This window comes from Pteronotus mesoamericanus, unplaced genomic scaffold (assembly GCF_021234165.1).
Source record: "Pteronotus mesoamericanus isolate MK-2021 breed Mesoamerican mustached bat unplaced genomic scaffold, CSHL_Meso_final scaffold_21, whole genome shotgun sequence".
Lineage (NCBI taxonomy): Eukaryota > Metazoa > Chordata > Mammalia > Chiroptera > Mormoopidae > Pteronotus > Pteronotus mesoamericanus.
In genome coordinates this window covers 26,335,008-26,358,990 of record NW_026555310.1, presented here as the reverse complement: position 1 = coordinate 26,358,990, position 23,983 = coordinate 26,335,008, and the positions used below count along the sequence as shown (strand labels likewise).

Below are 23,983 nucleotides of genomic sequence, written 5' to 3'. Positions count from 1 at the left end.
TGGTTTAAATAGATGTTATAAATACTTGATGTGAGGAAAGCAGAATCTTGGTAAGAGTGAAGAGCCATTTAAAATTATTTCCATCTCTTACTTGAAGAGCAATCTGCCTGTTACTAGATTTTCATGATCCCATGTGCAGCGATGCATCCTGGGAGAAATTTAGCTAGGCGGCTGTGGGATTACAGGAGACTGATTCTTTCTGGGGTACTCATTAAAGCTTCTGAAAGAAGGTGGCCTTTGATAGAGATGCAGTGACAGATATAGAATGGATATTTGAAATTGGGGGAAGGGATATATCAGGCAGAAGGAATACATAAATAGGACCACAGAGCAAAAGAGCACTGGAACATATGTGGTGGACAATTTGACTAGTTTGTGGGGTTCATGCAGTTCATGACAGAGAAGTAATGGCAGATAAGGGGGGATGGTTATTGAGGAAAGATGGAAGAAAATTTTGAGTGTCTAAAACCCTCCTATTTCTCTAAATCTGGTGTTTACTTGACAATGAATAATAATGTCAGTGATTTTCCCCCAAGTTCTTAAACCCAAAACAGTCACATGTTCAGAGTTATGCTTTGATTAGGCACTTAGAATCCACCCAGCTGTGCAAGGTAGTTTACAGACAATAACCAATATCATCACCATAGTGATGCTGAAAATGTGTTAATCCCATTTTACAGATGCAAAAACTATCTTGGAGAGATTATTTAAACTTGTCTATGTTCAACAACTCACTAAGCAAAAAAATAAATTACCCTAAATTTTATGCTTTTTATTCTTTAAAATCCTGTTTTCATACTTTTAGTGTTTTACCAAGATCCTGTAACCTAATAATTCTGTTACTCTTCGTAATTCAGTATTTTGAAGGAAGGAGAAATAAGAGTTAAACTAGTTTAGAAATTATTTTAATAAAATAATGAAAAATAGGAGAATCAAGATGTCAGAGAAGTGAATGGAAGTTACACTGACCTCCACCCAGGAGCAACCTGGAATTACAACTAAATTGTGGAGAAATCACCTGAAACAATAGCAAGAGAGGAGCCTTATAACCTCGGAGACAGAAGAATCGGCTCTAGCACAATCTAACTGCCACTTACCCTGGTCTCTGGCAAAGGCGGGGACAGAGTGGGCTAGAGAACCTGAGGAGAGACTGGGGAAGGAGGCTTTGGGGAGAGAACTGAGAAAGTAGCCGGCGGGATCTCAGTGCTGACTCATCCCCCATGCGGCAGCAGCCATCTTGCTCAAGCAGAGACCACTCCCCCTGAAAGGCACCAGCATCAAAGGACCCACTAGCCCCACCCCCAGGTGGGATTCCACCCTGCCCTGTGCTGTCTAAGCTACCTGCTGACTGCAAAGTGGCAGCCACAGACAGTAGATCCCTGGCTAAAGGGGGCGCAGAGGGGTCTGGCAACACTTGAGGAGAGACTGGGGACAGAGGCTTTGGGGAGAGAATGGAGAGAGTAGCCGGTGGGATCCCATTGCGGACTCCTCCCCCATACAGCAGCAATGTGAGAGGATTCAATAACCCCAATGCCAGGAGGGACTCCGCCCCGCCCCGCCCCGCCCGAGCTGTCTAAGGTGGCCTGCTGAGTGCAGAGTGAATAGATTAACAGCTGAAGGAGACAGCCACAGACAGTAGATTACTGGAAGTCTCGAACAGACTGTGTAAGGTCAGACAGGGTCAACATCTGACATCATCAGAGGCAGATCCAGAAAGTCAGATCCAGATATGACTTTGTTCATATCACAAAGTCAGGAAATCAAGACAGATCAACTTAAGAATCTGAAGCAAAAGAGAACAGTTTCACAAATAATGGGAAGACAAAGAAATAACGCCCTACTCGAAGGGAAAGGAGGAATCCCCAGAAAGAGAACTAAATGAAATAGAGGCCAGTAAATTATCAGGTATTGAGTTCCAAACAACGGTTCGAAGGAAGCCCAATGAGCTCAGTGAGCTCAGAGAGAATTACCAAAAACTACAGGAAAATTATGAGGAACTTACTGCAAACTATATCCACATGAAAAAGGACATAGAAACTTTCAATAAGAGACAAGAGGAAATGAAGAATACAATTTCTGAATTGAAGAACACAGTAGAAGGAATCAAAAGCAGGCTAGATGAAGCTGAGGACTGAATCAGTGAGCTGGAGGACAAGGTAGAAAAAAGCTCCCAGAAAGAGCAAGAAAATGAAAAAAGACTCAGAAAGAATGAAGAGGCATTGAGGGAAATGCAGGGCAACCTGAAACATAATAATATCCATATAATAGGGATACCAGAAGGAGAAGAGGATGAGGAAGGGATAGAAAATCTGTTTGAAAAAGTAATGATGTAAAACTTCTCTAATTGGAGGAGAGAAAAAGGCACACAAGTCCAGGAAGCACGAAGGGTCTCATTCAAGAGGAACCCAGTGAGGTCCACTCCAAGACACATCATCATTAAAATGGCAAATATCAAAGACAAACAGAGAATCCTAAAGAAAGCAAGGGAGAAAGAGGTAGTAACATATAAGGGAGCCCCAATATGGCTATCAGCTGACTTCTTAACAGAAACATTACAAGCCAGAAGGGAATGGCAAGAAATATTCCAAGTCATGAAAAGCAAAGGCCTGCAACCAAGACTGCTCTATCCAGCAAGGTTCTCACTTAAAATGGAAGGCAAAATAAGGAGTTTCCCAGACAAAAGAAGGCTAAATGAATACACCTCCACCAAACCAGCACTGCAAAATATACTAAAGGGACTGCTTTAAGATGGAGAAAAAGTTTCTATGAATACCCAGTTCCTTTGACAGTTGCCAATACTTGATATTACCAATATTTTTAATACTCATTAATCTGATTGTGACAATGATGTTATTTTAATTGTTCCTTTACTATTTGTTGAAACTAAACCTGTTTTAGTATATTTCTTGCCTATTTCTATTATTTTTTAAAAAAGCTTTAAATGACTTTTTGGTATTTTTTATCCATTTATTGATTAAAGGTCTGAAGAATTTTTTCCCTAAAAAAACCTATTAACCATGTTTTAGATGTGTTGCAAATACTTTTCTATTCTATTCCTTGTCCTTTAACTTTTTTTATATGTATATTACCATATAGTTAAATGTTTAATATAGTTATATTGTCAATATTTACTTTATAGCTTCTGGGGTTGAATATTTTTACTTCAGGTCATGAAAAATATTAGTTCTATTTTCTTCTAAAATTCCTTAGATTCTACATATTGATTTTTAACTCACCTGAATATTTCTTGTATAATGTGTGAAATAGGGCTCTATATTTGTTTTATTTTAAGTAATAGTGGTCCACGCACCTTATTTGTTGATAAGCCTTATTTTACCCTTTGATTTGAAATATCAACTTAATCATATGTTATATTGTTAGACAAATATATATGTTTGTCTCTAGAATGCTCATTATATTTCATTGATCTACTTGATTATTTCTGTGCAGGTGTCATGTTGGTTTAATTGCTGAGACTTTATAATTGTTTTAAATTTTTTTAGTATTTTATAATTAACTTTGACATTTAAAAATAAATAAATAAAATCAACCTGCATTTAGGAAAGAAAGAAAGAGAGAGATGGAACGACTACCTTTTGCGACAACATGGATGGAACTGGAGAATATTAAGCTAAGTGAAATAAGCCAGTTGATGAAAGACAAATACCATATGATCTCACCTATAAGTGGACTCTATTCAATAAACTAAACTAACGACCAAAATAAACCACAGGCACGGAAACATGGAGCAGACTGAAAGTGACCAAAGGGGATGGGGAAAGAGGACAATGGTGGAAAGAAGGGGAAGTGACTAGACAAAGAACATGTATGAATGGCCCTGGACATGGACAACAGAGTGTGAATTGACTGTGGGAGCGGGAATAGGGGTGGGGTGGGTGGAGAAGGGTAAAGGGGGGAAAGTGGAGACAACTGTAATAGAATAAACATGATTTATAAATTAAAAAATGAAAATGTAAAAAAAATAAAATAAAATAATGAAAAATAATATTGAATTATATTTCTAACTAGTTCAGGTAACAACAAACCTAAGCTACCACTGTTCCTGGAGGATACATATTGAAAAATTGCATGATTATTATTTTAGAGATTTGTTATGATGTTCTGATTTGTTATGATGTTTAGAGATTTGTTTGTACACAAGTGAAAACTTAAATGTTTTTAATGTCTATTAGGTTTTCTATGATATTCAGAAGCTTTGCAATGCAGTTAACAAGAGCTTCCTTACCCAGATTATTTAGTGTAATTTCTACTTTTTTAAACATCAAAATTAAGCTTAATATGTATAAGGCGTAAAATAAGACATGCATCTTAGTTACTTTTTTTCATTTAATCTCATAATAAGCTTGTAAGGTAGGCATTCTTTTCCCATTTTATAGATGAGGAAACTAAGGTTCAGCGAGGGCTCTAAGTGGTAGTCTGTCTGTGATAGAACCGATATTCATATTCGGCTCTATTTGCTTTAAGTCATTGTTTTTCCCTCTACACTGCAATGTCCTGTAACTTCCCATGTAATGAAGATGACCGATCTTAAAGTGATATTCATGTAACAAAATATGATACACACCACCCTTACTCCTGTCCTGTTAATATCTGCTCACCTGCCATCTTTTCTATATATGTTGATGGTGATGATAATGATGATGATAAGTGTGTCTGTACAAAATCAACACTACAACCAATCAAATCTCAAGTCACTAACTTTACAGGAATTTACCCTGTAAATTTCTCCTGACACCTGCTCCTAGCCACCATCATTTCTCTCCTAGAATACTTCAGTCACACCTACTTCTGCCTGTCCTTACCAACCCGCTCTTGATCTTTCTGCTCCGTTGAGACCTAAATGAAATTGGCTTTAAATCCCTTTCCATCTCTCATGGAAGTTCAAATCCCTTTGGGATTTTTGTCCATGTGGGGAATATTTTCACTCTCATAACTTCCTCTTCCCTTAGGCTCTCAATTCCACAAATAGCTTCTGTGCCCTATGTGGATGTGAAACTCAGCCCCTTTGGCAAATTCCACAAGTGATCCACTCACACAGAATATTTGTGAGTATAGCAAACATTTGTTAAGATTGGTTTTGGGGGATGTGGAGATGTGTTTACTACTGAAAGTGCACTTTAAATGGCATATCAGCCACTTCCAGTTTTAAATGTTCTTCGACCTCCTCACCATCTGGATATTTCCATTAGCTGAGTGTCCCTTCTGTATCCCTGCATCGCATCATCTTGCTGGCTCTTCTCTCCACTTTTTTTCCTTGCCCCTTCCCTCTTACCTCTCCCCTTTACTCTCTGGAATAAAGCATATTTATTTTTGAAATTTGAATACTAATTTGGCTAAGTTTTTTTGTTTGTTTGTTTGCCTAGATCCCTCCGCTCACACAGTCAGTGTTTAGTCTATCCCAAGTGGTTTGTTGTCATCTAGTTTTTTTATCAAAAGTTTTCCTGAATAGGAATTTGGGAGTCAACAGTTAACATAATAATTTTTCTTCTATTACAGAATATAAATCTGATCATTTTACTTCCCTGCTTAATAAACTGTAAGTGGCCTCCCATAGATTATAGTCTCAATTTTTAGCAATTAGCCTCTACTTTTTTAGAAGGACCTACAAAGTATCCCATGATCTCATTTCCACTATTGGCCATTCTGATGTTATTCTGGTTTCTCCAATGCATTATGCTTTCTCCAGCCCCCAGGTCTTCATATACACTATTCTTCATAGATCCTGTCCTTCCTGCAATTCATCACCAAGCCTGTTCTTAACCTGTATATAAACTCTTACTTCCACTAGATTAGATCCTCCCATTAGGTCTTCTCTTATCATCAAGCAGTTCTTAACAAATTTTTTTCACTCATAATTACTTATTTTAAATGGTGTATTTCCTCTTTTCTTGTAGACTACAAACATCACTGGGACAGGGACAAATTTTTTTTCTTAACCATCATATCCTTAGCACCAGGCATACAGTGGGCACTGAGTTTTTAAGAACTGCTTGAAGGTAAACATGGAGCAAAGCATGTATGTAAAGCATTGCACTTCACCTCCCTTAACGTCTGGGCTTTGGTTTTTCTGTCATGGAGGGATCAGCCTGCTAGGAAAACTGTAAAATCCCACTAACGGGGGCAGATACAAGAAGCTATTAGCTCTGAAGTTTTGACAGTGTTGTTGTTGACGATGTTAACACCTGAACAAGGAGGGGAGTTAAAGCACAATGTTTACAAAAAGTCACAAGGGGCATACGTAAATATGTTGTGAACCACATGTTTGGTAAGTAGACTGCACTCTTTGTTAGCTCTCGTCAGCATTTAATTAACTGCTGTCACAGTTGGAGAGACACTCCATGCCTGTGGGGAGATTTGACTGAACTCATCCATTCCAAAATAAATGATTGGCACCATCATCTTTCACAGTAGATTTCAGTGAGCTGGGTAGCTACATTTTTACAAGCATCTTTTTGAGGAAAAACCATTTTAAAACTATAAATACAGAAAAGGACAGAAAATAGGATGGAGAGAAAAATAGGCAAAATTATGTGTGTCTGTGCTTCATTTTATGAAAATAACATTTGTTCCACAGAATTAACCTGTCAGGAGCCCTTATTTTTCATAACACATTAAGCCAGAAAAATGTTGTATATTTTTAGGATTTGCCAGATCATTAAACTGTGGAGAACAAATGTATTTTGTGGCTTTCTAGATGGTGGACCCACTTCCTCTCAAGTCAATTGTCAGCGAAGCACAGTGTCACAGGTCCCTAAACTTCTCGGCACAGTAGGTCCTAGGCGCTGTTCCAATGGTAACCTTTAGTCAAACAGGTTGGCTCAGGCTATCAAACACAAGCATAGCAGAAGAAGAAATGCTGCCTTCTCTTGTTTCTAATGTCGCCAAAAGAGTAATACTGATGTTGAATAAATAGAATGACAGTCGGAATGGTTATTGAACACAATATGAATCATGGAATTAGTGACTTAAAAAGATACAACTTCAAAAATGTACATCTTCCAAAGAAAATCATTGAGAAGCCTTAGACCATAAATTTTATAGCAATAATTAGCTACTGTTTTTGGAGGGTCTACTAGATATCAGGTGTTGGGCCAGGAAATATGCACATATAATCTCCTTTGTTCCCCCACAAAAACCTCATCATAATAGGTTTTAGTATTTCCATAATTTATCTCAAGCAACTGAGGCTCAAAGAATTACAATGAAAGACGATCCCTTAAGTGGAATTTGAACCCAGGTTTGGCCACCTCCCAAATTTCTTTTTATCTCCAAAATTTCTTTTTCCATGATACCACATTTTTTAGCATCTATCATCATATTCTAGAGGAATAAGTCATGGCTTGGGCTGAGGGAGCTCACCATCAGTTAAATACAGATATGCCAGTAGCATTTGGCAAATCATTTTGGCTCCAGGATCCTACAGACTGGGGACCATAGTATAACAGAATCATGAAATGTGTAGTTAAAGAATTGCCTTGGGTACCAGCTCCTCCACATAATAATAGGGAAGCCTTGAAAAACCCATTTAATTTCTTTGTGCCTCAGTGTTTTCATCTGTGAAGTGAGATAATAACTTAATAACATTTCGAGGACCAAATGAGAAAATATATTTGAAAGTGCTTTATAAAATATAGAATGTTATCATAGATAATACTATTATCTTACATATCGTATAATATCTTAGCACACGTCTTGATCACAACAGTTCCTTTCCAGTTAAAAATGCCAGGTTAAATTCTTTCCAAGCATGTTTTTGTTTAATCTTCAAAATTAAGAGTTCTGCAGAGCTTCCACCTCAAGTCCATATTGGAAATCTAAAAATAATTATTTCATATATACACACACACACACACACACACACACACACACACACATAGATATATATAGACATTTTACACACACATATGGCAACTTGATAAGGAAACATCACTTGTATCTACTTTAAATTAATGTTTAACGGATAGCAGAATGTAGTTATTATTCTGCACTCTAGCAGAGCAGAACAAATAGAGTAGGATTGGAAGCTGAAGATCCCAAGTTGAGCTATTTGATTACGGAAATGACAATGCAACAAATTCAAGAGCTGTAATGAGACAGCCTATGGCCCGAGACTGGCCTGTACCAGTCTTTTCTTTGGCCAGTACAGCTTTATTTTGTTGTAAGTGTGCTTTTTAATGATGCTTTTAGACAACGCAGGTATCCTCCTGTTTTCTAACTATTCCATCATTCAGACCTCTTATACTTGACTGCTTCCCACATTTATATTACCTGCCTGACATTTGAGTTTGGACCCCTTTACCTAATGAGAAGCATGAGAAATGAGGACCCTGCATTATGAAATGGTAAAGACAGGGATGAATGTATCTGCTCATGTCAAACATGAAAGGCAGAGCTGGCGTGAATGTGGACTCTGAAAAGGCGAGAGGACCGACATACTCTACCTGAAAAGATACATTTAGGACACATCTGAAGAAGGCTGGTATTACACAGCATATTTTAAATGTATTTATTTGGCAAGGGCCTGGTGTCTGAGGTTCAGAGCAGTTCCTGGCAGTACATAATAAGCACTACATAAGTTAATGGGCTTTATTATGTTATCATCATCATTCTTATTAACATCACTGCTATTATTATTGATCAGACACAACTTTAGGAAGGACAAAGGCAGATTAGACCTATCTTTCTGTTTACTCCCAAATAGAGTCTATCCCCAGCGTCCTGCACAGTTGCTCACACACAGCTATTGCTCAAAGCATATCTGAAGAATGGTTGCATGAATAAGAAGATAAAGGGAGCCATTCCTTGCTCTTGAGATCAACATTCAAATTCTGCTCTGACAATTTTTGAAAGAAGTTTGTGAATAATTCTTAGAAAGTGTCAGGGGAAACCCTGCTCTGGCAGGGCAGCTCTGGAACTTTGATCTTCCTGAAGGAAATGAAAAGAACAAATATCTTGCTGAAAAGGTTTCCTGGGAGGTAGACAGGAGGCTAAGTAGATAAATTATATAACGTCTGCTGAGGATCAAGCCTGTCCGTAAGTGCGGTGTAAGCACCGGACATCGTGAATATCTCTATTTAAAAGAACTGAGCATCCCATTATTTCTTATGTGGTAACCTTAGCCCAGCAGAATTTTCTAAGTGTTTCTCCTAAAATGCCTTCTAATAAGGCTAACCATTGATTGGGTTGCCAACTGGAACACTGATAATGTTCTAGAGGCCTGTCATGCAGGCAGGTTTGATGAGGCCAGCTCTGGCTTGAGCTCTCATTATGTCTTACCTGAACTGTTACAAAAGCCTCCTTACTGTCTACCGGCCTTTGATGGGCCCAGTCCACCAATTCCTAACTGGTACTGGCCTATCCTCCTAACTATATTAGTCTTTCTAAACTGTGATTTATCGAATCATGTCACTTTTATGCATTGAAACATTCATAATGTCTTTTGGCCTATACAATTTCCAAGTTTCTGAGCTAGGCCCGTCTTGGATGGGGCTATCAGCCCTCTCCCCTGAGTGCCCTCCCACTATCCAGCGACTCCAGGGCACCACGGGGTCTCTTCCCCCTTTTCCAGATGACTTTTCTGACTGTTGTTCCCCTGGGAAACTCCCGAGAATCGTTCAAACATTACTTCCACTCTAAAGCCTTCCCTCACACCCATTTGCAGAAGCAGAATTAAGTGTTTCTTTCTCTTTATGTCTACATCACTGAAAAATTCTCTTATCCTGACCAGAACATTTGGTTGCAAATTCTGGAAGGCCAGCTTTAAAAACTTAAACCATGAACTGAGATTTATTCACACATGTCCCCACATGGCACAGTGCCTGGGCCTTAGGATGGTTGAGACCAGGACTTCCCCAAGCAGCTCTCTTCACGTGGCAGAAATTAGAGACAGTGACTTCTCCAGCTTTGCATCCATATACACTTCAAACTAGAGGAGGGAGCTCCTTGCCACTAACTCCAGTCATAAAATTTCAGAGCAAGCATTCTAGTTCATGGGCATGGTCCACATGTACACATCCCTGTCACTATCTTCATGGAGGGAGGACTGGGGACATTGGTTCACCCAGACCGAGTCAGGGTACCTCCTGCTCTGGCCTGGGAGTCGGGTACCATAATTCACCCCCCCACCATGTCTTAAACCCCTTCTTGGCTTTAGAGTAGGAAAGAAGCAGGGCTCCAAAAGAACAGGATACAATCTTAGAAGGGATTCCAGACAGGCAGACAAAACAGGTGTCAACTGGAGAGCTTTTCAAAGTCTGTAGCTAATAACACTCTGATTGCATTATGATTGCACATTTGAAGGTGCCTTCCTTACCGGAGCCTGGGCTCCTGCTGTCCAAGAATCCTGTCTCACTCATCTGCCTGTCGTCACCACCTAGAGTGATGCCTCACGCCAAGCTGACACTTAGCTAGTGTGTGTTTGTTCTGAATTAACAAATGGACATGTCTCCAATGTTGTATGAATAAAATATCCAGGGAATGTAATTACAGAACTTTATAGTATTTTGAAGTTAGTTAGATGAAAGTTCATAGAGCGCCTATAATTAGAACTTCATTGAGTGATTCCAGATTTACCTAAAGCACAATAAATAACCTTTGAAATACAACTATTGAGTTCATACTGTTATCTTTTTTATTAAAGCCACTTAATCTTTACAAAAATCCCGTAAGTTATAGAAATTACCACTATTTCACAAATTAAGAAGATGAAGTTAAGAGGTCCTTGGGCTTCCACAAACTCTCACCGGTAACAGGCTGCAGAAAAGGAATGGAAAATCAGGCTCGCTGATGACAAGTTTGTTGCTATGCTTGTAAGCAAATTATTTAAGTTCTTTGAGTACGAGGGGGATAGTAACACTTATTTCTGAAGATTGGTCCAGATTAAGGAATCAATAGATAATAGTCGCTACATTTGTCAGGATGTTGGAGGACTTCCTCGGATTTCTGACTGTGTGTATTTCTGTAGTTGCGTGGCCAGTCCTCTTCCTTGTCCCACACCCTGGGGACTCATCCTGCACTTTTCTCCTCTTCAGTGCTGCCCACTCTGCCTCCAGTATGTTCTGTAGCCTCCAGGACTGGCTATGGAACAGCAGCAGGCTCCTGGGCTCCCCTATCCTCGCCGCAGCTGAGCACCCAGGCCTCTTTCCCTGCCCAAGCAGCTTGCCTCTAGTGCAGGAAACATACCAACAATCGTAAGAACACGTGGATCCCAGACCTTTTGTTCTACATCAGTTTGCACCACTGTTCTCTCAAGTGTGAAATAAGGGTGTTGGACCGGAGAAATTTCTATATTAAAGTTGGTTATGCAAAGGAAATTGTAGTGAAAATATTTTCACTGCCAAGTTAAGCAATATTATTACCCCATCTCAGAAAAAAAGGTTTTAAATATTTTTTAGTCCACCAAATATATCAGTGTTGGTCTTGCCTGTTTGTCAGATGCATTGTTGTTACTTTTAGCTTTTCCCTCTTTCTCTACTTCTCAGCAGGGGTTACATGCCTGCAGCGTATATTTAGAATTTTCCCCTGAATAGAGATTCTAACAAAAGCTGAAGCAAAGAACACAGAGAAGAAATATCATGATGACATTTCTTTCAGGCTCACTGCCTAGATCTCACTTGGCCTATTGCTTTCTTCTCATTAGTCGCACTGCCTGAATCTGATTAGCCCGCCCTGATTTATTTTTAGCAACCTGGGTGCACATAGCCAGTGCTTATTTTCATGGCTGATACAGTCATCCCCAAAGACGTCCTTAGATTTTTGAAAGATTAACTCCTTTCTCTGGAAAATTTACTCTCTATGAAGCATCATGACATGACAGACATAGATTTCTTAAACATTTTACAAAATTGAATTTATTCTTTTCATCATCATAAAACTTTCAGATAATGGCTGCTAAAACACAGAGTGAAAAATTCTTAATAAATATGAATGTGATGTTTGTAAATTTATTGTTTTCTGAGTTAGTGAATCAGCTCCTAAAATAGATAATGAATAAAATTCAGACTTCAATGCTACTACATATTCAGTACTTGGTTTAGCCTCCCGTTTCCACCTCAGGCCCTCGGCAATAGAGTCACGTACCGCTGACCAGGATACATTCAGAGAAATAAACGTCATTAGGCCATTTTGTTGCTGTTCAAACATTGTAGAGGGCCCTCACACAACCCTTGATGGTCTAGCCTACAACACACCTGGGCTGCATGGTCTAGCCTATTGCTCCTGGGCCACAAGCCTACACAGCATGTTACTGCACAAAACAATAGGAGATTAAATAAAGCACAGTGTACGAGGCTGCTTCTGGTGTTACACAGCATGCTGTTTTACAGCAAACTTTTTTTTATATGTAGAAAGAGTATACTCTCAAATAATGATAAAATGTATACTATGATAAATACATAAATTAGTAACATAGTTGCTTATTGTCATTATCAAGTATCATGTACTATACTTTTATACAACTGGCAGTGCAAGTAATAGGTCTGTGTACACCAGCATCACCATGAATGCAAAAGTAATGCATTGTGACATACATTGCAAAGGCTACAACATCACTATCACAGCCCACACTAGGCCATAGGAGGTTTTCAGTCACATTATAACCCTATGGGACCATCATCACATATGTGGTCTGCTGTTGGCCAAAACATCATCATGCAGTGCATAACTATGTAGTATGGGTCATATCATATGTTTGGTCCCAAAAGTATTCTTGGTTTGAAAACCGGTCGGGAACCTCTTAGGTGGAATGGGAAACCTTGCAGATGCCAGGCATTGGTCCTGGAGCTGCATATGCACTAGAAATAAGATACAGCCTCTGTCCGTAAAGGACTTAGGGTTTAGTGTGTTCAGAATAACATGAACACAATTAAGTCCATTAAATGTTAACACAGCATTAAACTGTTAATGGCGAAATATTCTTTAAAAATCCTAGGACCTGTAAAAACTAGATTTCTATAAATAAATAAATAAATAAGAAGAAAAAATATTCATACATTTTAAGTATATGTAGACTCTTGTAGGGTAGTAATACGTATTGTATGCTTGATTTGTCTGCTGACAATATGTGTGGGCTCATGGACACGGACAACGGTGTGGTGATTGCAGAGGGGGAGGGGCCTGAGGGGGATAAATGGTAATAGAAAAATACAATAGAATAATAATGAAATTTAAAAAGACTAATACCATCTCATGAGGTTGTTTGAATATTAAATGAAATGATCGTGTTTATAGACTGCCTGACTTAGCATCTGGATCCTTGTAAGTCCTTCACGAGTTTCAGCAATTTTTGTGCCCCACCTTCATAGAAGAGAAATGTGAGGTTCAGAGTCATGAAATCACTTATCTGGGCTGCTGCATACCTAGAAGATAAAATTAAAAACAAAGCAGCAAGTGGTACAAAGTATATGAGTCTTGCATGAGACCAGAGAGCAGGACTGATTCTGCCTGTGGAGCAGAAAAAATTAGGAGGAATATTTAAACCAACTACACAAATACTTTTTCAAATACTGTCCATAAACATTTACCTGGAGATACGGGACAAAGTCCTCAGTCCACTAACTGCTGATTTTCCCATATATGCTGCGGATCCCCAGCCTGGTCCCTCCTTCAAAGACTATCTTAGCTTTTATTATTAAGGGCTGGCTAACCATTACTGAGGAGGATTATCACAAGTTTCTCAGTGCTGGCTTTTATTTTTTCAGAGCTCACAGTTGAGAAGTGGGGGAGGAAATAACTGCCTTGAGACAGCCTTCTAGAATTCTCCTAGGATTTCCACAACACCTCTCCCTCCAAAATAAAATAGGGTGCTTCTTCAAACCACATGGCTTCTCCAGCAGAGCTGAAATCAAGGACTTCTCTGGAAGTTGAATGCCAAGATGATTCTCATTCATTCATTATCTACTCATTTCCATGATGGTTATTTCATGTTTATTACATGACACAGCCCATGAACTAGAAGCAGCTTTTCAATGAAGAAGAATCCTCAAAGTAAAACCCCAAGAAAATCTTGAGACATAAGAGAGTTAATCTCTCTTTCTGCCTCTCCTTGTACATCGTATAACTCGATTTTACAAAGTAATGCTTACCACAACATTAGTTTTGGAAAAATTATCTCAGTATAATTTTATTGATAATAATCTGAATTTGACCTCCATTTCCATGTTTTCTCTTTTCTTAAACAGAATGCTACAACATTCCGTGTAACTGTGCAAGATGATAATAGCATCGTTGTCTCTTTAGAAGCTTCAGATGTCATGAGTCCATCATCTGTGTATGTTGTGAAGATAACTGGTGAATCAAAAAATTACTTCTTCGAATTTGAGCAATTCAACAGCACTCTGCCTCCTCCTGTTATCTTTAAGGCCAATTATCATGGCCTTTATTATATAATCACTCTGGTGGTGGTAAATGGACATGTGGTTATGAAGCCATCCAGATCAATCACTGTGTTAACAAGTAAGCAACATGTGTAATATTGTCCTTTGTGTTTCTTCTTTGTGTATATTCTTATAAAATCCCAATTAAAAGAAAGATCAGCCCAGAATAGCAAGATCTAGTAAAATCAAGTGATATAAATTCTCCTTGACATCAAATCACATATATTCAAAGTTTTGCTTTATATCAGTAGAGTTTCTTGCTGAAATTTAATAACATTTTACTCTAATATTTTGTTTCAAATGCTTAAAACTAAGAGAAAGTAAACTTTAATGAGGTATTTTAAGACTGAATGACAACTTTAGATTCATGATCAGACCATGTAACTTTCTATTACTTAATAGTATGATCATAATTAAGTTATTTTTGCCATAACACATATTCTCATATTATACAGTTTGGTTTTTGAGACATGAATTTATACTCATATTTAGCCTGCTCAAATTCTATTCTACATTTTCATCCAAGAGAGAAAAAGATACCACTATTTGTCAGTGTTATTCCCCACCACATCCTCATAATAGTCTTGGCATCCAGCACCCAAGAAAAAAAAAAGCCAAGAAAAAAAATCAGTGGCATTTAGTAGTTCATGTTTTCAGTAGTTCATGTCTTAAAGAGTTAATGTTGATATTAGGAATTTTTTATGATTGGTATTAACTATATTAGTTTTAACTGTGATGCTCACTTTACTCTGACTTTAATATCTAATCTCAAAGTAACATGCAATTCTACTGTACATGATGAGGTGTGGAAGAAAAACTGTTTTCTATAATGTGGTAGATTTCATCACTAGAGTAATTAAATGGCTCAACAAAGTTCTTTTTGCTCATTGTTCTTCCGTGCAAATTTTTTAGCAGCTGTAGTTTTTATAATACCAACTACATGTGATCATTCTGTCAACAGGTTTTTTTTTTTAAAAAAAGGACATAGTGATATTTTCTGTTGAAATAAAGGAGAAAAATACCAATAAGGAAGAACTCGGAATCAAGCTAGAGGACATGTTTTTTAACATGTCTATAAAAAATTCATTGAAATTTCCCTTGGCAGAGCCCCAACATCTGTACTGAGTCCTAAAAACTAGGAAAAACAGACCCAAGACCTTCAATGTTTACAGATATAATGAACAAACATAGGGAAGACCTAGGCGAATCAAAGGACAAGCTTGCCTGGTAAAATACTGTCTTAAATGAGTACCATAAAAGGTAAATTGAGAATTAATAGATTCAGGCAGCAGGCTTAGGTATAAAGTACCCATAATACAACCTCTTGAAACCAGAAACTTTGCCTTACTCATTTTCCCAATTTCATAAGCATCTAGCATAAACCTTATGCTTACCAGATGATCAGTAAATATTAATTCAATTTAGTTAAGTAAATAATAGGAGGAAGGGCCAGGGGAAAACAAAGACTAAGGCACAAAACAAAATAAAAGGTAGTGACTTGCCAACTCAGCATCCATTAGCATGCCCCCAGCCACTCCTGATTAGACAAAGCTAGAGTCAGCTACTGGCTCATAAAGAAATTTGGTAAGTACTTGATTAGAAGATTTCTGGAATATCTCATTGAAATTTTAGTACACACAGTGAATTTTATTTAAAATACATTCTAGTTTTCTTTATGATTTCATCTTTGAAATGTAAGCTTGGAAGTGCCTTGCTGAAAGACCAAAAATGTGATTTTGCAGAGATCTTTTCATTGATTCTTCAGTAAATGTTGTGATCAGAGAACATACTTTGTGTGATTTCAATGACTTGAAACTTGTTGAAATTTTTTTATGGTCCCAAATATGGTCTATATTGTGGTATAGGCTGTGAGTACTTGTTGGGTGAAATTTTAATAAATGTCAATTAGGTCAAGCTGACTGCTCAAGCCTTCCATACCCTCACTGCTTTCCTGTGTACCAGTTCTAACAGTGCTCGATAGAGGAGTCGGAAAGTTTCTGCCTGTCTGTGGGTTTATCTATTTCCCCTTTCACTTAGTTTACACTTTACGTATTTTGAAGTTCTGATGTTATGTTGTAGGTGCAAGCACTTTTAGCATTACTATGTCTTCTTGTTGAGCTGAGCTTTTTATCATATGCAATGTCTCTCTTTATCCCAAGTAATATGCCATGTGTTGAAGTCTATTTTGTCTGATAGTAACATAGACTTCAGTTTTATGTTGTCATGGTATACTTGTTTTATCTTTTTACTTTCAATCTACTTATGTCTTTGTATATAAACTGGTTTCTTGTGGACTCCATAAAGTTGGATCTTGCTTTATTCCAATGTGGAAAATCTCTGCTTTTTAATTGAAGTGTTTAGACCAGCACTACCCAATAAAAACAGAGTGTTAATCACATATGTAAAATTAAATTTTCTGGTAGAAAAATTAAAAAACTTTTCAAAAAAGTGAGATTAATTTTAATGACATAGTTTATTTAATCCATTACAAAATATTATTTTAATATATAATAATATAAAAGTAAAATAATGCTTTTTTAGTTTTAACATAATTAAAATTAAGTAATATTAAAAATTTACTTTCTCAGTTACAATAGCTTCATTTTGAGTGATCAAGAGCTCTATGTGGCTAGTGGCTACCAATTTTGATAGTGGAAGTTTAGTGCATTTATACTTAATGTAATTATTTACATTGTTAAATTTAAATCTACAGTATTACCAAACTGTTAGTGTGGGAGGTTAAGTTGATCTAGTCATTAGTTGAACTGGGTTTAAGGTATTAGGCACCTTTTGGCTCATCACAGATCCCAAATTCCTCGGCGGTAGTGCAGCAGGGTAGAGGGGATTCCCACTGCTCCAGTTTCAGCCTCTGAGTTCAGCAATCCCTCAACCCCTGCACCACAGAAGTGCTCCATGATCCTGCCCCTCCCCTAACAATGGACTACTGTTGTTTTTCACTAGTGCCAAGATTTTGGTGAGGACAGGGGAGGTTCTTGGTTCCCCTGGTCTGGCCACAGGCCTAGGCAGACCCTCTGATCCTGAGTGAGGCATTCTTAGCATTCCTAATGCTCACTGCACACATTCATGGAAGGTCTTGAGTTAGTTTCCTACCTCTTCCTGGGTAGCAGCAGAAGTCTACTCTATATCAGTGCTATCAACGGGGCCAAGAGAGTTTCTGCTCCACTCCCAGGAACTGATATTGGTGAGGAGGGAGACCTGGTTCTTCTTGCTGATGCATGTAAAGAGTTACAGATCAGCAAATCTGTTAGAGAGCAATCACAGTTCATTAGTGATCTGTGCCCATGGAAGAGAACAGACCTAGCTAAGGTGGGAGGAGGTAAAAGGCATAGGCTCTGGGCAAAGCAGGGTGGCAAAAGTAAGGGCGGCTGAGGGCCGAGGTGGTGAGCCCCTGGGCGGCCAGAGCGCCAAGAGCGCGAGTCCTTTGTTCTGAGGACTTATAGTTGGTGGGATGAGAGTAAAAAAGTTACATATTGGTTAAGAGGTCAATGGGGTGACAGCTTTTTCCTGGGGAGGATGGGTGTACCCAAACTTAGGTATATGTGGGTGTCTGTAAACCCGAATCCTTATCTTGCTCCAGACTTCATTTGTTCATCTTGTTGTAAAACAAATAAGTGATAGGAGGCTGTTAGTTAAAGTTGGGGAAGTTACCCACAGTTATTTGGGGCTGCTCCTTTGGGCCCTGTGGACCCTCTCCCCCATTTCAGGCCTTGGGATGAAAGCACAGTGTCAAAGCTTTCTTTCTCAGAGAGTGGAAACGCTATATAGACTTTAAAGGACTGCCTTCCTAACACAGTGTTTTGCTTGGGATGTTGGAACACCTGGCAATATTATCAGACCAGGCTCAGGGCTACTGAGTGAGCAAGTGAGACATATCTTCCTCCTCCTCCCTGCCTTGGTTTACTATTCATTCTACCTAAGTGATAGAAGGTGTTTCCTGGGAACCAGGATGCTAGGCATTGGCCAGTAACAGCAATGCAGCCTCTGAGTTCTTCCTATACTGTCTCCTGCCTCAACATCTTATACTTCTACCTGTCCCTCAGAGGTGGGATACCTTTGCCTGAAAACTGGGAGGGAACATTTCTTCTGCCGCTGCCCAGTGCCTTAAGTCTTCTGTTTTGTAGGAAGAAAGATCCTGGGAATTAAGCGAGGTTTCTCCCTGATCCCTCAGTGACACCAGTTATCATCTGTATGCCCACGGCCCAGAGGGCGGCACTCTTGCCCTCACTGTTTCCCATGAGCACCCGATAAAGGCCCATGAAAAGAGCTGGAGAGAGAGAGTAGACTCCCAATCGTTCTAAACCAGTGCTGTCCTAGAACTTTGGGGAGATGGGAATGCTCTATATCTGCATTATCCAGTACAGTAACCACTAACTTTTCATTTTATTTAATTTTGATTGATTTATCCATACATGTAACTTAAATAGCCACAGGCACTAGTAACTAACCTACGGGACAGAGCAGTTCCAAACTGTCATTTAGAACGCACTCATCCTTATGAATTCATTAAAATCTTAGTTGTTTTCTTCTTTTCTCTTCTGTGTTCCCCTCTTCCTACCATGCTCTGCTAAAGGAAAAACAGTGTGTCCCTTCTGTCCTTAGAGGGGCTTGTCACTGTTTGGAATTTCCTTCATTTGGTTGTCTTGCAATCTCACCTCTGTGATAGATGCCAGAAAAGTTATGATCTCATGAATTATTTGGCTTTTTCTTCTTATTGTTGGATAACAGGAAGTGAGATTGATTTTCAGCTTTCTACATCCTAAGCAGATGAGGAAATTGGCCTTGATTTCTAAAAAGTAAAAAAGAATGTGGTTTATTATCTCTCTTCTTCTATCCCACTTTTAAAGGCTCAATCAGATACATCATCTCAGATTTTGAAGGGCATAATAGGTTAGGAATATAAACACTGTATCAATGTACAAATATTTCTATGACATTAAGCATGAGGTAACATTTGGGGTTCAAATTTCTCTTCAAAAAAAGGGAGAATTTAAGAACATGTTGACTAAGATTACTTTTGAGCTCTAAAATTATCATTATTTTCAGTTAATGATATAATTTTGCCTTCTTTATTTTTCTAATGAAAAGCTTTCTTTAAGTTTCAGAAACATTTGTAGTATCTGCTCAGGGAGTTGTCATATTGCTCTTGAGAATATACAAGGGTACCTTGTCTTGATGAACTAAGCAATGACAAAGCAGTTGGCCCTGGGGCACCCCTTTGATTTGTCTCTATAGTTGTTCTGCGTCTGGCCCTCTGGGAGAAAGCTGAGAAGCAGGACAAAGAATAAATTTAGTACAAACACATTTTTTGGCCAGTTCAAAAGAATTTCACAACCCTTAGGCTCTGACATCTGTTTAATATGTAAATGATTGAGAACCTTCAGTCTATTGTGTGTACTTTAGAGAGAAGAAATAGTTTCTTGACAGATAAAATACTACATGAAAATAAGTGCTTAGAACTTGGGGAAAGGCTGTTTACTCACAGCTGTCTCCTCTGTTAGTAGTCCTGGAGATAGTGGCTGCAAACGCTGCAGAATACACTGAGACAGTCTACAAGTACAATATTGTACACAAATCCATCCATTATAAATAAAAATAATCCATAAGTGTCTATCTTATTTATTGCTTACATTCTCTATGTCATGTCCCAGGTGCCAGAGAAATAAAGATCAATAAAAATACACTCAAAGAAGGTATAATAAAATGTAAAAGACAGATAAACAAGCCATTACAAGAAATGATAAGTGCTAAATAAAATTATGTAAGAGAGAGTGCCTAGTCTTTCTAGGGGACATTGGGAAGACATCATAGGAAAAAAACAATCATCAAAAAATTAATAAAAATTTGCCTAGTTAATAGACAAGGTAAAATGTTACAACCAGAGCCAAAGGGAACTATGTGCGCAAAGAATGGAGGCATGCACAGCATGGCATGCTTGTGAACTGCAAGGAGTTAAGATTTCAAGCTTCATGGTTCTAGAAAATAACAGGAAAGGTGACTAGAAAAGTTGGGAATAACCTAGAATACTTTGTAGAAGAGTTTAGACCTTAACCTATAAGTCATAAGGAATGATGTCAGATCTTATACAAAGAAATGACGTGATATGATGTGATGGAGGATATTTTATTCTACCCATGGAGTTGTACACCGCAGGCTCCTATGTCCTGCATAGGGACGGACAAATTACCAAGCAGGTACTTTGAGTAGTGGTTCAAAGCATGAACTTGAGAGCCAGAGAAACCTGGAGACGATAACGTGGCCTTAGGCAAATTATTACTTTCCCTAAATCTTAGTTTTCTAATTTATAATCTATTCCAGGGGTTAGAACACATTTTATGTTAAGGCCTACATAATAAATATTTTATAACTTGTGGGTCACCCAATTTGTATTGCAACTCTTCAGCCCTGCTGCACCTCAGAGGCCACCATAGACACTGACAGACAGACAGGCAGGCTGTGTTCTAAATGTTAAAGACACCAAAATTTGAATTTCACATAATTTTCATGTGTCATGAAATATTTTTCCTCTATTAATTTTTGTCAACCCTTTGAAAATGTAAAAGCCATGCTTAGCTCACAAGCCATACAAAGGCAAGTAAGTGGCAGGCCAGATCTGGCTTGCAGACTGTAGTTTGCTGAGTTGGTAGAGGGTGCTATAAAATGATGTAAATGCTTTGTAACATAAAAAATTAAAATAAAATCCTTAACAAAGTGGGTAGTGCCTACTGTCAGTTTAATAAATATAAGCAATTACAATGGCATTAGGAAAATACTGATGGGGTTGGGAGCAAAAGAGAATCAAAACAAATCAGGCAGGGAAAAGTCAGTGAGGTGGAGGTGATTGGTTTAAGACTGACTCTGACAAAAGTGAGAGTATCAGGTAGTCTCCAGGCTGAGAAGTTTTCAGCAGAAACAAATAGGAATAATTAAGGTGAAGTTAGAGGCAGGAAGAATAATTTAGAAAGCTGTTGAGATATTACAGGAGCAAAAGGAAGACTTGAACTAAGGTAGTGGATATGATGGTAACCACCCACTTGGACCATAAGTGGCTGCAGCTGGAAGCTCACATCATTGGCATCGGTCAATCTCTACTCATCATCTAACCACAAGGCAGGAGCCCTGGCCTGGGACCCAGGGTAAGTCCTTTTTCTCTACTCCTGCCATCAGAGGTAAGGGCCTCAACCCAGGTTCCTCTCCCTCAGGAGGACTATGGCAGAAGAGACACATTCTTAGATTGGTTCCATCACAAACAAAGGTTACTGATCACTGACCCAGGAGCTTCTTTACTTTCAGTCCATCAAAACAGAGCAATCTCAGAAAGAAGCACCTCTTAGCTGTTGCTAACAAGTGTAGGACTACCTCTGCTTTCTTCAAACAGCATCTCCTTCATATTTGCTTTTGTTTCTTCATCTCTTGTTTGAGATAGTCACATACAGAACTTTTAAAATCTCCTTATTTGTGATTGACCATGAATGTTCACAGGTGATTAAAGAACATAAAATAATCTTCAACTTGAATATCAGCTTTCATTATATAGGACAACTAATGAAAAATCATCATATTAAATATCATTTAAAAATCTTGTTAAAAATAGAAATTTAATGTTAAGATTTCTAAGTAAAAAATAATGCAATTAATTCCTGCTTTGTCACATGAAGAGTTTGTCACATACTCTTTATGTGACAAAGCAAAAAAGAAAACCAGAAGCACATTGCTAAGTTCAAGAACATGATAGTTGTCTCTGTGAATCAGAAACAAACAGAAACTCAAAGTGGGGAAGTGGATTGAAACATACATGAATATTTTTCTACAAACAAAGCCTAGGGATGCAAGAAACCCACATTAATCTTACTATCAAGGACCAGGCTTAGCTACCCCGAGACTCCAGAAATGGCTTTGTGATAGCCACTATATCATCCATAATATCCAGAACCACAAAACAATGCTATAAACTCTGGTTCTAGATTTGGAGTTCCAGTGATATGCAAGGAGGCGATGGCTGAACTGTCTAAAAATGGCAAAGAATAAGCAAAAAATAGAGATGAGAAAACATAAAATTAGCCTAGGGTTAGTATTTCAAAATACAGGAAGAAATCTATGCTAAGTAAAAAGATAGATGTCAAAACAACTCCAACATTTCAGATTATATTTTATATAACAGTACAACACAAAGTTATAGTATGTTATGTTCAAAGTGATAAGTGTAAGAATTGCATCTGAAAAAGATCAAGGAATAATGAAACAAATATTGGCAGAAATAAAATTAAAACAATAAATATAAATTAAAATTTTTAGAAATTAAAAATACAGTGAGTTTACTATTTTAATTGGTGAAATTAGGTAAAATTAATTTAATTTAAAGGTAAGTAATTGATCTCGGTGAACAAAACCAATAAAAATTTAAAAAGTAAATTTTCTGAATATAAAAGTAATAATGTTAATTGAAAAACTTCAATAAATGAGATAAATTAGATAAATTCTAACAGTTGGAGTTAGTAAATTGAAAAATAATACTGCGCATTTGTCCTATAATTTAGTACAGTGAGATAGTTCACAAGTGTGGAAATGAGAGAGGCTCTAATTAAGGAGGTTAAAAGTTCAACAAGAAGAGAATGGAGGAAATGATGGAAACAGCATTTGAAGAGATGATTATGAGAATTCCAAGACTTGAGGAATGACATGAATCCATAGATTAATAAAACATTCCAAGTATCAAGCAGGAAAATTAAAAAATAAAACCAAGACTAGATATATGATGATGAACTTCAGATTATCAAGGAAAAATACAAATAAATTAAAAACTTAGAAGGTACCAAAGGGAAAAAAGCATAACATCTATAAAGAAAAAACTATTAGAATGATGGAAGATTTCTCTTCCACAATAATTGGTGCAGGAAGACAATGAAGCAATATCTTCAAAACATTGAGGGGAAATCTGTTCACCTAGAGTTTCATACCTAGCTAAATTACATCAAGAATAATTATAAAATTAAGATATTTCCTGGTACAGAAAGCCTAGGAGAATTTAACACCTATGTACTTACTTAAATTATATTAATTAATGTGTTTCACCAAGAAAGGTGAATCCAGAAGGAAGGCACAGGACACAATAAAAGAATAACAAGAAGAATGTGGTATATGACAAAGTTTGCATAATTAGCAGGGGAATATGGGAAAAGAACCAATGAAACAGGCAAAAGAATCAAATAGTTCTAGGAAAAGGAAAGCTGAATAACTAACTAATAAATATGTAAAGCAATAATCAAACTTTCATAAACAGAAAATTAAAGCAGAGACAAAACTTCACACATTTCAGAGTAGCAAATATTTAAAAGGCTGATGCAAGCAAGTGTTAGAAAAAAATATGGAGAAAAAAGAATTATCATATACTGTTAATAGATACGTAAATTGATATAAAGTTAGAACACATTTTAACATCTCATACAGTTGATAACATGCATACCTTAGTGTCCATAATTTCCAATCTAAAGAAACATGTCTGAAAACATTTATTGCAGCACTATTTGCAAAAATGAACAACTGAAAACAACCTAACAAAAGAATAATAAATA

At 37.6% G+C, this 23,983-nt stretch overlaps 1 protein-coding gene across 1 annotated transcript in view; it reads left to right on the top strand.

The window, feature by feature from the left end:
- The window catches only part of PTPRO (protein tyrosine phosphatase receptor type O), a 196,335-nt gene that overhangs the window by 94,951 nt on the left and 77,401 nt on the right, over positions 1–23,983 (top strand). The window contains 1 exon segment of the mRNA XM_054590802.1: positions 14,199–14,472. Within this exon segment, the coding sequence (XP_054446777.1) occupies positions 14,199–14,472 (274 nt within the window).